The 13,414-nt window shown below is 40.3% G+C and overlaps 1 protein-coding gene across 1 annotated transcript in view; it reads left to right on the forward strand.

Annotated features, from left to right (window-relative positions):
• The first annotated feature begins 13,152 nt into the window (after nt 1-13,152).
• The window catches only part of LOC121581626 (piezo-type mechanosensitive ion channel component 2-like), a 107,776-nt gene continuing 107,514 nt past the window's right edge, over nt 13,153-13,414 (forward strand). Inside the window, exon 1 of the mRNA XM_045224922.1 lies at nt 13,153-13,212. Within this exon, the coding sequence (XP_045080857.1) occupies nt 13,153-13,212 (60 nt within the window). The remainder of the gene's footprint in view (nt 13,213-13,414) is intronic.

Here is a 13,414-nt window from a genome sequence, read left to right on the forward strand (position 1 = left end):
CCCGAGCGGGTGTGGTATATGGTCAATATACCACGGCTAAGGGCTGTTCTTATGCACGATGCAATGCAGAGTGTCTGGATACAGCCATTAGTCGTGGTATATTGGCCATATATCACAAACCCCCGAGGTGCCTTATTGCTATTATAAACTGGTTACCAGCATAATTAGAGCAGTAAAAACATTTTCTTTGTCATACCCGTGGTACACCACGGCTTCCAGCCAATCAGCATTCAGGGCTTAAACCACCCAGTTTCTTATAACTAATGATCATTGTAACTTAATACCTGAAATGTAAATATATGTTTAAACTGCAGCGATATGAGCAGCAGTTTGAACCAAAGATATTGCGGAGTAAGCGTGATGCAAGAGGCTAGACTCCCACACAGAGCATCTGCGGCTGCGTGCTTGTCCATGATGCTTCACTTCACTCTCCTGTGATGTGATAGCTGCCTGATCTACAGAACTTCAGATACTATTTTGAATAGATGTTCTCTGTCCAATAACTACATGTACATCAGTACATAAAGGGGAATTGTCCAAAACTCCATTTATGGTTTCTGAACCTATTTGTTGGAACTGTTTATTACCCTTGTTCAAAGCCCTTTCCTTTCCTTGGACAGATCAGACAGGCCATGACTCATGAAAGTAAAGATGTTGCTGGATTGTTGATGTCATTTTTTATCAACGTGCCAGGGTGTCATTTTCCGAAAAGTCTGAAATTAGTTAACAGTCTCCATTCAAAATCACTGTCAATTTCACTAAATACTAATACCCACAATATACACGTGATAAAGAAGCAGTCCGGGACAGAAAAGTGCTTCATTTTTTTATTACAAAATGATAGACCAGCACATCTACAGAAAACAATGTCATCTTTACATGAAGCATTAGCAAAGTATATTGAAGGCCTACTAAAGTTTTAAAAAAATAATGGTGTGCAGTACATGACTGTGGTGATACAAATACACCATTTATAAAATACACCACTTGTCATTGAATCATGATGGTGGTGTAAAAGCTGAGATAATGTTTAGTTTTGTTGAGTTCATATGTTTAATTTTTCTATCTGTGACTGTGCTTTAAATATTCTGATGCTATTTCTGTCTTTGTGTTGTTCAAACCAGAAAATAAAAGACAAATCAACAAATGGGTTTTATCTTTATTTCTTCCTTTCACTTCATAGCTGTTCCCATAGCCTTGTTTAAAACACAGCTGAGTTATTTTAAAGGTCCCCAATAGAGATTCTCCATTGAAAATGTATTGTAGTCCAGGACTAGGGTTAATGAATGTGTGGGAACACGGCCCTACATGTGAAAACTAAGATAAAACTGCAGAGTTGTTTTACCCAAAGCTGTTTTAAAACCTTTTTGAGAAAATTGATTTCAGTGAGCAGTAAATCTAAAGTAGCCTCGGTAGTCCATTCCCTAGCCGAGTGGGTCTTAACTCTCTTCAACCAGCAGAAACACCAGAAACCAAATATTTACAAGACGACACCTGCAATTCAGGGCATATTTCCACAGGTTTCCAGAAGCACACTTTGGCCTCAAGGTGTAGCCAACTGCTGCTGACAGTTTTAAAAGCAGGTAGCAAGCAGGGGAGAATGTAATGACTACCTGAACCCAGTGTGTGTGCTCTGTCTGGTGACAGTTGAAAAACAAGAGGGCTCCATCACCAACGGCGGCAGCTAAAGCAAACTGATACCTGTGAAACTCATTCAGTTGTTGTATTTTCCTTCTATGCTTCTCAGTCAGAAGGTTTGTAATATACTGAACTGTACGTTCATTTGGTTTCAGCACTTTAATGAGGGCTGGATGGAGCTCTGGCAATTCAATGTCCAGTCCAAGACACAGTGCCTTTCGTAATTAATGGGACAGTGAAGCATTTTGTTATTATTTTGGCTGAGGTTAAAGTGCATACTGTCAGCTTTAATTTGAGGGTATTTTCATCCATATCAGGTGAACCGTTAAGAAATGACAGCAGTTGTTGTACATAGTCCCCCCATTTTAGGAGACCAAAAGTATTGGGACAAATTTGAGTGAGAAAGTTAGACGCACAGACAAGACATTGGGGGGGGTTGGTGACTCGACATTATTTACCATTCATTTGTATTGGGCACCAAATAATCTGAAACACAACCAAAACAAACAGCAGATGCATCCAACACATATGTAGTCACAAGCTTGATGTAGTCATTGAGTGGAATACGTATGGGACCAAATACTTAACTTTTTACTACTTTAATACACATATAAGTGAATTTGTCTCAATACTTTTGGTACCCTGAAATGGAAAAACGATGTTCAAAAAGTGCTGTAATCTCTAAACTGTCACCCTCTAATGGATGAAAATACCCTCAAATTAAAGCTGACAGTCAGCATTTTAACACATAGCCATTTTCTGATTTCAAATCCAAACTTTTGGAGTATACAACATTTTAAAAATGCTTCACTGTCCCAATAATTATGGAGGGCACTGTACAAGAAAGCCATGAAATATGTGTAAATAATATGAGTCCATGGCTGAGTGGAAAATCGTGTTATGTCTTCTACATCTGAGTCTATATAATGTTTCAGTCAGCTTTCAGTCGTAAGAAAAGCCCTGTCGTGATATTGATACTTCTTCTGACTTCCTGGATACGCCTACAATGGACTTCCCACACCGCTGGATCCCACTGCTGACACCACTGGTGAATTCAAGGGATGACCAGCGCTGAATATTCTTATCTCTAAAATGCTGAACGTTTGCTAATATGACATACATTTCAGACAGCAATGGCTTTTTACTGTGTTTTCATGTGAGTATTCACACGTTATCAGAGAAACTGTGATATATCGGTTACGTCATTGTGTACTGTGGGTATTAATGCATGTGTCCATAAGAAAAATAGCAGCTTGTTTCAAAATGTTTTATTTGGAACTTTAAAAAAGAACTAACCAGGGGAAGGGTTTGAGGTTGACCGGTTTTAGAAAAGCTATGAAAACAACATTAAATACACTCAAGAGAGACTATGTTCACAAAACACTGGAAAATGACAATGTACAACCACAGAAAACATACCAACATATTGACACAAATTTAGATTAGACAGTCTTCAAGTATGCTAGCTACCCCTATTCTACAAACACATTACAGAGGATTTCTTCTACAGATAAACATAGTTTTTAATGCGCACCTTTCACACAGACTTCTATGGGACCATAAAACCTAGAGGGACTCATGTTGGGTTCCCCACAGACAGTATATCACAGCCAGTATATCCCAGCCAGTATATCTCAGCCAGTATATCCCAGCCAGTATATCATTGACAGTAAAATGATACACCTTCAGGCACTGTAACTGAGCAAATCTGATTCACTATTGCAGGCCTGGATCTTCCTGTTGATAAGACACTAGTTGTCCTGCTTTAGCAGTAATGGACCATGGGAGATTTGTTAGCAACTTGGGAGGACTGTGAGTGTGTGTGAGTGTGTGTGTGTGTGTGTGTGTGTGTGTGTGTGTGTGTGTGTGTAACATATTAATTTGTCTCATTTTCTTCCTAGTGATCTAGATCTAGCGTCTAGTTGACATTTGTGTGACGTTGTGTGTTTTTTAATTTACTTCTTCCTGTACTGACCCATGGCCATGTAGCTCCTGAGGAAGTCTTCGAACTGTGGGACGGCGTACTCGGGCACGGCCTTCTGCTGCACCGGCTCCTCCTTGGGCTCCTTGGCCGCCGGTTCTGTCACAGCGGGGGAGTCCTCTGCACGGTTCAGTTTATCTTAATCCATATACTTCAGTTTATTGACGTGTAGATAACTGGTACTTTGTACTGCGCCTGCCTCTCCATTGGTTCCATTGTGCCAGGCTCAATCTAGACTGTCAAGGGCTAATGGGGGGTGGAGAGGCAGGCGCAGTACAAAGTACCAGTTATCTACACGTCAATAAACTGAAGTATATGGATTAAGATAAACTGGTAGGTATCAAACCAAAAGTACATTCACTCCAAACAGAAATGTCTGTGGATTGTTCGCCACTCACTCCTTCCTGGTTACCAGTATCCATGAAGAATCTGTACCATCCCCAGAAGTCAGGGAGACGCTGGAGGACAGGCATGGGAACAGGAAGACTCCTCTTGCTGCGGACATCCCTGGATACTGCAGATGCTGGAACAATAGAGAGAAGGACAGCATATATTAAGAAGAGAATGTGGACTCAAAAAGTGCCATATTAGATTAAATAAAGACATCAACACCAGTACATAAGTATGTTTGAGTACACCACTACATGGACATTTGTGTATGTACTGTAAGGATGTGTGTTCTGTAAGGATGTGTGTTCTGTAAGGATGTGTGTTCTGTAAGGATGTGTGTTCTGTAAGGATGTGTGTTCTGTAAGGATGTGTGTATTGTTAGGATGTGTGTTCTGTAAGGATGTGTGTTCTGTAAGGATGTGTGTACTTGCATATAATGGTATCACAGTATGTTTATGTCTGAAAATCTTTTGGTATGACATACCATTCAGTATACAGTGTATTAGGAAAGTATTCAGACCCCTTGACCTTTTCCACAATTTGTTACGTTACAGCCTTATTCTAAAATGGATTAAATTATTTTTTTTCGTCATCAATCTACACACTATACCCCATAATGACAAAGCGAAAACAGGTTTTTAGAAATTTTTGCAAATGTATTACAAATAACAAACAGAAATACCTTATTTACATTAGTATCAACCCACAACTCTTCTTCAACTCACAGCCTAACTCACAACTCTTCTTCCATCCCATTACTTCTTCTATACTTTCTCCTCTCACTCTGCTATTCTTATTAACAGAGCCCATATGTGTAACAACATCCCCTGGCTGTTTCACATGTAACTCTGTGTACTATCTCCATATCATTCTCAATGTATAATGTATATCCATAACATTCTACTTTTACCATTGAAATATTGTAGCAGATGGTTTGGTTAATATCAAAACTGCCTTCCTGAAATCTGTAGGCTACTGTCAGTCCCGACCTAGAAATGCCTTGTGTTTTCTGGATCAGTGTTATTGACAGTGTTCCTGAAGTAGGTGGCATTGTGGTGTGGGTTCGAATCTCGTGTCCGCCACACTATATAGAGGTACTGTACCTGGAGACATTTTGGTATTCTGTCTTTACTGTTTTGTTTTGCCTAGCTAGATATACCTAGCCTGTTCAAATCACTTCAGAGTAACATCAAACCAAGTAATTTAGCTAATTACTTTGATGTGGGATTGGAGATATGTACAGTATATGTCCAATATTAATCAAATATGCTATTTATTTGAATTGTACAATAAAAACCATTTGCGTTTTACAATTATTCATTTTTTTGTTGAACAATGTTTGCCGAAAGACTCTTAATAGCTTCAACTGGAAAGGGGCAGAATGTTTGTTTGTGAATTTTTTGTTCAACTGCAAGCTATTTAATGGCTAAATGAGCTGGGTTTATTCCACTGAGATGACTTGGGTATGCAATTTAAAGTACAGTGCATTCGGAAAGTATTCAGACCGCTTTACTTTTTTCACATTTTTGACGTTACTGCCTTATTCTAAAATGGATTAAATCGTTTTTTTCCCTCATCAATCTACACACAATACCCCATAATGACAAAGCAAAAACAGGTTTTTAGAAATGTGTGCAAATGTATAAAAAAATATTAAACTGAAATATCACATTTACATAAGTTTTCAGACCATTTACTATGAGACTCGAAATTGAGCTCAGGTGCATCCTGTTTCCATTGATAATCCTTGAGATGTTTCTACAACTTGATTGGAGTCCATCTGTGGTAAATTCAATTGATTGGACATGATTTGGAAAGGCACACACCTGTCTATATAAGGTCCCACAGTTGACAGTGCATGTCAGAGCAAAAACCAAGCCATGAGGTCGAAGGAATTGTCCATAGAGCTCCGAGACAGGATTGTGTCGAGGCACAGATCTGGGGAAGGGTACCAAAAATGTTTTGCAGCATTGAAGGTCCCCAAGAACACAGTGGCCCCCATCATTCTTAAATAGAAGAAGTTTGGAACCAGCAAGACTCTTCCTAGAGCTGGCCGCCCGGCCAAACTGAGCAATCAGGGTAGAAGGGCCTTGGTCAGGAGATGACCAAGAACCCAATGGTCACTCTGACAGAGCTCCAGAGTTCCTCTGTGGATATGGGAGAACCTTCCAGAAGGACAACCATCTCTCCAGCACTCCACCAATCAGGCCTTTATTGTAGAGTGGCCAGACGGAAGCCACTCCTCAGTAAAAGGCACATGACAGCCCGCATGGAGTTTGCCAAAGGCACCTAAAGGACTCTCAGACCATGAGAAACAAGATGATCTGGTCTGATGAAACCAAGATTCAACTCTTTGGCCTGAATGCCAAGCGTCACGTCTGGAGGAAACCTGGCAACATCCCTACGGTGAAGCATGGTGGTGGGAGCATCATGCTGTGGGGGGTGTTTTTCAACGGCAGGGACTGGGAGACTAGTCAGGATCGAGGGAAAGATGAACAGAGCAAAGTACAGAGAGATTCTTGATGAAAACATGCTCCAGAGCGCTCAGGACCTCAGAATGGGGCGAAGGTTCACCTTCCAACAGGACAACGACCCTAAGCACACAGCCAAGACACCGCAGGAGTGGCTTCGGGACAAGTCTCTGAATGTTCTTGAGTGGCCCAGCCAGAGCCCGGATTTGAACCCGATCTAACATCTCTGTAGAGACCTGACAATAGCTGTGCAGCGACGCTCCCCCGTCCAACCTGACAAAGCTTGAGAGGATCTGCAGAGATTAATGGGAGAAATTCCCAAATACCGTGTATGCCAAGCTTGTAGCGTCATTCAAAAGAAGACTTGAGCCTTTAATCGCTTCCAAAGGTGCTTCAACAAAGTACTGAGTAAAGGGTCTGAATACTTATGTAAATTTTATATTTCCGTTTTTTGTATTTTATAAATTTGCAAACATTTATTAAAACCTGTTTTTGCTTTGTCATTATGGGGTATTGTGTGTAGATTGATGAGGGGGGGGAAACGATTTAATCCATTTTAGAATAAGGCTGTAACTTAACAAAATGTGGAAATAGTCAAGGGGTCTGAATACTTTCCGAATGCACTGTATGCCAGGTAGAGAGCATTCAGTCTTATTGTTATTCTGATTACAAATGCTCAAGTTAGTGGTTTGGAAACATATTCAACATGTAGATTGCAGTCTCTCCACAACTCCACATAATGAATTGTCATTTTAACACGTAGGGGGCACATGTTTTGCTGCAACTTTCACTTTCACATTTATCTGTCACAGTACAGACATTTGAAGGATGAAATGGCGGACGCTGCATCATTCAGAGACAAAGGTAAGCGCAGTAATACCTCAACAATATATCTGTTGGCCTTATGTTCATCAAATCGTGTAAGGTATCATTGATATTGTTGGCATACATTTCTAACTAAATTTTCCAAACTGGCAAAATATTATTTTTTGGGGCTCATATTGGGCAACTGCTCTTAGTCTAAAATGGCCTACAACACTGCTGTATCTTTGGAAAATAATTTACCGGAAATATCTGAAACAAGGGGTTCTGGAGAAGGCCTTCACTAGGCAGGCATCATATTATTGTTTTCCAGCTTATTAATGAAAATGTAATACCTGAACGCTAATAATCTAAATAATGTCACGGGTCTGTGTCAGAACTGATATGGTTGTCTCGGGTACTGTAGGTATAATTTTAACTGACTTGTCCGGAAGCGCTCATACAGATCCGAACGCGACTGCTGCAGTAGAGAGAGCGAGAGAGAAAGTTAGGAGATATCTAATCAATGGAAGAAGGAATTAAAATGACGAATGTCGGTAAGGCAGCCCCCTCACCTCTCTGATTCAAAGCCGTTGGGTTAAAATGTGGAAGACACATTTCGGTTGAACGCATTCAGTTGTGCAACTCCTTGTGTCAGTAGCTCACAGTACCGCCATAGACAGAACAGTATGAAGATATGCTAAAACTCCTTCTCCAATAGAAATCCCTGCTCACACTCACAAGCGATGTCATGGCGACGTTGGCAAGCTAAGCTCATGCGCAGAAACAAGTCATTGGGGCTAAAAGTTGTCTGCGCATGTGCAGGCCGTCAACTCAAAGGCACTCCTTCAATATAAAGTGAATATCCACATGCGAATAATAAAATAATATGCTGGACTTAATATATTATTGTTTGTGAAACACTAAAAGGTGACTATATAATACATAAAAATACATCATGTTGGAAATCCTCAAAAAGCTAATGCAAATAGTTGCCTCAATGTTTTTAAGTGGAACTAGCACAATATTTTTTACAGTGTAATGTGGCTCATATAGCGAGGATCTCTACACTATCTAGCAAGGTAGCTAGCTACATAGCTAACTTTAGCATCCACCTCCCTCCTATTAGAATTTCTCTTAAGAATCGTAGTACAAAAGCACTTTTCACCAAGAATGATGTTTTATTGTTGACAACAGCTAAATGTATGGGCTGACCAGTGGAAAAACTGCTCTTGTCATCTTGAACAGTAGCTAACGTTAGCAGCAGCTGTACAGGAAATGGGTTGGCAGTCTACCTGAATTATATTAATTCACACCTGTCAATCCTGTGCCTTCAAAGCTTAGAAACCTTGACATATTCATAAAAGCTGTTTAAAACAATTCTTATTATAATTTTTTATCACAATAACGTTGATATGACATTAAATTAGCTTAGCGATACCTACATAGCTACTCAACAAAACATTATTTCAGAAGAAAAGAAGTAGCAGGAGTGCTTCAGGTTTTCCACAAGAACCACAGCTGCTCTTAGAGAGGAATCAGGGTGTCTAACCTGATGAAGACAATATACATTGGTGTATTTTAATAACGTTTTAGCCCATACATTAAAGGGTTTTTAACTTTCAAACCGTCACGAGTGCCTGGACTCACGAATGCCACTTAGCACCTATTTCTGGTTTAAATTGTTCCTTTTTGCTTTTCAAAAAATGATTTCAGTTAGTCTTTAAATCCCTAATTTAATACTGCCCTGCGTTACACAAATTCAATTCAAGCAACAATCAACATGAAGGACTTTACAAAATACTGATGCTTGTGTTAATTTGATGTGTTTTCAGTCTCGAATCCAGGAGCCCAGAGAAGCAAAAGAATGGAGTTATTGCCCCCTATGAGTGAGTGATCAATAAAATATCAACCAGATTTTTTTCAAATGATTTTTGATTTCTCTGTCTAGATTGAAGAGTTGTGCATTTATTTTGTTCTGTTGTAATATGGTGCATAATGTGCATGGTGTAATACTGAAAGAAAAGCAAACAGAAATGTTAGTGTCAACATTTCAACAATGTTTTACAGCGAACATTTTAAATAAGGTTGTGGTGGTGTTTATTTTACAGTGTCTGAAAGTGCTACAGAGCTAAGGATTGTGCTGCTCGGCAAGAATGGCTCTGAGAAGAGTGCTGTTGGAAACTTAATCCTGGACAGAGGGGTATTTGACCCCAACTATGTACAAAACCACTGTGAGAGAGCCAGGGGTCACGTGGAGGGAAGACACATAGCTGTGATCAACACTCCAGACCTGTTAGACCCTCACATCTCACATGACAAACTCTCAGAGGAACTGCGTTGGTGTGTCACTCTGTCTGACCCAGGACCTCATGTGTTCCTGCTGGTCCTGCAGCCTGAGGAGTTCACGCAAGAAGAGGGAAACAGCATTAGGCAAATCCTAGACAACCTCAGTGACCGGTCCTTTAACTACTCAATGGTACTGACAACTCATGAAGACAGGAGGGGACACATGCATGATGATCACCCTCTGAATCAGATGGTCAGCGCCTGTAGAGGGAGGCAGCACCTCAGTGACCGCGCTCAACTTATGGCAGATGTTGACAAGATTGTAAAGGAGAATGGAGGAGGCTATCTCACCTGTGAGCTATCTGAAGATACTACAAGTGGCATGGTACAAGGGAAAGAGGAAATCCACATGAGTAAAACTGATGGCAGCCTCAAATCTTCCTCTGAGGAAGAACTTGGAAAGGATGTTTTGGAACAAGGTGAATCAGCACAATTGGACAATTGGGTGAAAATTAGAGAAATTGGTAAGTATACAGAGAGCACAAAAGTTATAGTGAGATGAGCATTGAATACCACTGACAATTAAATTTTGTTTAATGAATAACTGGTTTAAATGGACTGCAAAGAGGAAGTCACTGAAATTGATAGTCAACTTTTTTTCAGGATTGGTATCACTTAAGGAAGAAAGAGGGGAGCCAAGCAGTGAAGAAAAATGTGGTGGGTAAAATTCAGTAGTTTATACACCATATTGCAACTATTTTCTATTAAAGAGGGAGAGCTACGGCTCGGTAAGGATTTGTCATTAGGACACATTTTCATTATTGGTGTTTCTGCTTTCTAAATGTCTTTCCTGAGAGGAAAATATGGTACAAAAGCTGTGTAGGTAGACGTAACCAAATAAAATATATATACGTTTTATTATTCACTGAAGTCCATTTCAATATTCTGCCGACCTCCATTACCAACGTGTTTGTATCTCTGAGGTCCTACTGTACTTTAAAGTCTAGTATAATGCTCATGTCATTGTTGTTTTAACACTTTTAATGATTAGAATGTGGTATGATCGCTCGTCCATATATGTACAGTGAAGGAAAAAAGTATTTGATCCCCTGCTGATTTTCTACGTTTGCCCACTGACAAAGACATGATCAGTCTATAATTTTAATGGTAGGTTTATTTGAACAGTGAGAGACAGAATAACAACAACAAAATCCAGAAAAACGCATGTCAAAAATGTTTTAAATTGATTAGCATTTTAATGAGGGAAGTAAGTATTTGACCCCCTCTCAATCAGAAAGATTTCTGGTTCCCCAGGTGTCTTTATACAGGTAACGAGCTGAGATTAGGAGCACACTCTTAAAGGGAGTGCTCCTAATCTCAGCTTGTTACCTGTATAAAAGACACCTGTCCACAGAAGCAATCAATCAATCAGATTCCAAACTCTCCACCATGGCCAAGACCAAAGAGCTCTCCAAGGATGTCAGGGACAAGATTGTAGACCTACACAAGGCTGGAATGGGCTACAAGACCATCGCCAAGCAGCTTGGTGAGAAGGTGACAACAGTTGGTGCGATTATTCGCAAATGGAAGAAACACAAAATAACTGTCAATCTCCCTTGGCCTGGGGCTCCATGCAAGATCTCACCTCATGGCGTTGCAATGATCATGAGAACGGTGAGGAATCAGCCCAGAACTACACAGGAGGATCTTGTCAATGATCTCAAGGCAGCTGGGACCATAGTCACCAAGAAAACAATTGGTAACACACTACGCCGTGAAGGACTGAAATCCTGCAGCGCCCGCAAGGTCCCCCTGCTCAAGAAAGCACATATACATGCCCGTCTGAAGTTTTCCAATGAACATCTGAATGATTCCGAGGAGAACTGGGTGAAAGTGTTGTGGTCAGATGAGACCAAAATGGAGCTCTTTGGCATCAACTCAACTCGCCGTGTTTGGAGGAGGAGGAATGCTGCCTATGACCCCAAGAACACCATCCCCACCGTCAAACATGGAGGTGGAAACATTATGCTTTGGGGGTGTTTTTCTGCTGAGGGGACAGGACAACTTCACCGCATCAAAGGGACGATGGACGGGGCCATGTACCATCAAATCTTTGGTGAGAACCTCCTTCCCTCAGCCAGGGCATTGAAAATGGGTCGTGGATGGGTATTCCAGCATGACAATGACCCAAAACACACGGCCAAGGCAACAAAGGAGTGGCTCAAGAAGAAGCACATTAAGGTCCTGGAGTGGCCTAGCCAGTCTCCAGACCTTAATCTCATAGAAAATCTGTGGAGGGAGCTGGAGGGAGCTGAAAGTTTGAGTTGCCAAACGTCAGCCTCGAAACCTTAATGACTTGGAGAAGATCTGCAAAGAGGAGTGGGACAAAATCCCTCCTGAGATGTGTGCAAACCTGGTGGCCAACTACAAGAAACGTCTGACCTCTGTGATTGCCAACAAGGGTTTTGCCACCAAGTACTAAGTCATGTTTTGCAGAGGGGTCAAATAATTATTTCCCTAATTTAAAATGCAAATCAATTTATAACATTTTTGACATGCGTTTTTCTGGAATTTTTTGTTGTTATTCTGTCTCTCACTGTTCAAATAAACCTACCATTAAAATTATAGACTGATCATTTCTTTGTCAGTGGGCAAACGTACAAAATCAGCAGGGGATCAAATACTTATTCCCCTCACTGTATATATTCTTAATTCATTCCTTACTTAGATTTGTGTGTATTGGGTATATGTGAAATTGTTAGATATTACTTGTTAGATAGTACTTCACTGTCGGAGCTAGAAGCACAAGCATTTCGCTACACCCGCAATAACAACTGCTAAACACGTGTATGTGACCAATAAAATTAGATTTGATTTGATGAGTTCACAGCTCATAAACCAACAGCATCTATCAATTTGAGGTCATTCCTCCCTCTGGTGGATACAAAGAGAAATGCTGCTCAACATTTAGAGATGATTTTTGAGGTGCTTCATAGTGCAGCGATGTGCCATATAGATCCCCACAGTGGAGGTGTCATAATACCCATAAAACCTAGCGGTCAAACAGGGAAATGGTTCCAATAGTTTTTCCACCATTCATTTTTTCCATAGTGGATTTCAAAAAGACTTAAAATAATGGCTGTGTTTCGTGTAGGCTTACCCTGGCATGACGTTTTGATAACCATGTAAATGTTTCTCTGACAAGGTGACTTTCATCAATATCTTCGGCTCTATTTACTCTTAGATTCGAAAATGCTAATTAGCATCAAAGTTGACATCATGCAAACTACAAATCTCTGCAAACTCCTGCACGTCATAGATTACACCTTTGCTAACAGGTATTGTGTCAATTTAAAACTTGCACAAGACAGTTCACAGAATTGTCCATTTAAAGAAATGTTGCACATTTATTAATTACTACATTTAGATAACATTAGATAGTTAATCCAGAGATTCTTACCTAAGCCTACACGAAACACAGCCCTTATTTTAAGTGTTTCTAAAATCCCTTATTGGAAAAATGAATGGTGGAAAAACGATTGGCACTATTTCCCTGCTTGACCGCTAGGTTTTATGGGTATTATGACACCTCCGCTGTGGGGCTCTATGGTGGCCATTAAATATGGCGCTTTGGCGTACAATGTGAGGGATATCAGGGGAATCGCTGTGCAAAATAAAATGCTGGAACTGTACTCACTCAATATTACTGGCTACTACTGTCAAGCTTTTTGTTCACAAGCATTGGGAGAAAAACATTACTAATTCGCAACAGGGACAATCCTCCAGTGCAAAAATTTGGTAAACAGGTAAACTACATTTAGTTAAATATGCATATCCTTATATT

The sequence above is a fragment of the Coregonus clupeaformis genome, chromosome 14 (genome assembly GCF_020615455.1).
Source record: "Coregonus clupeaformis isolate EN_2021a chromosome 14, ASM2061545v1, whole genome shotgun sequence".
NCBI lineage: Eukaryota > Metazoa > Chordata > Actinopteri > Salmoniformes > Salmonidae > Coregonus > Coregonus clupeaformis.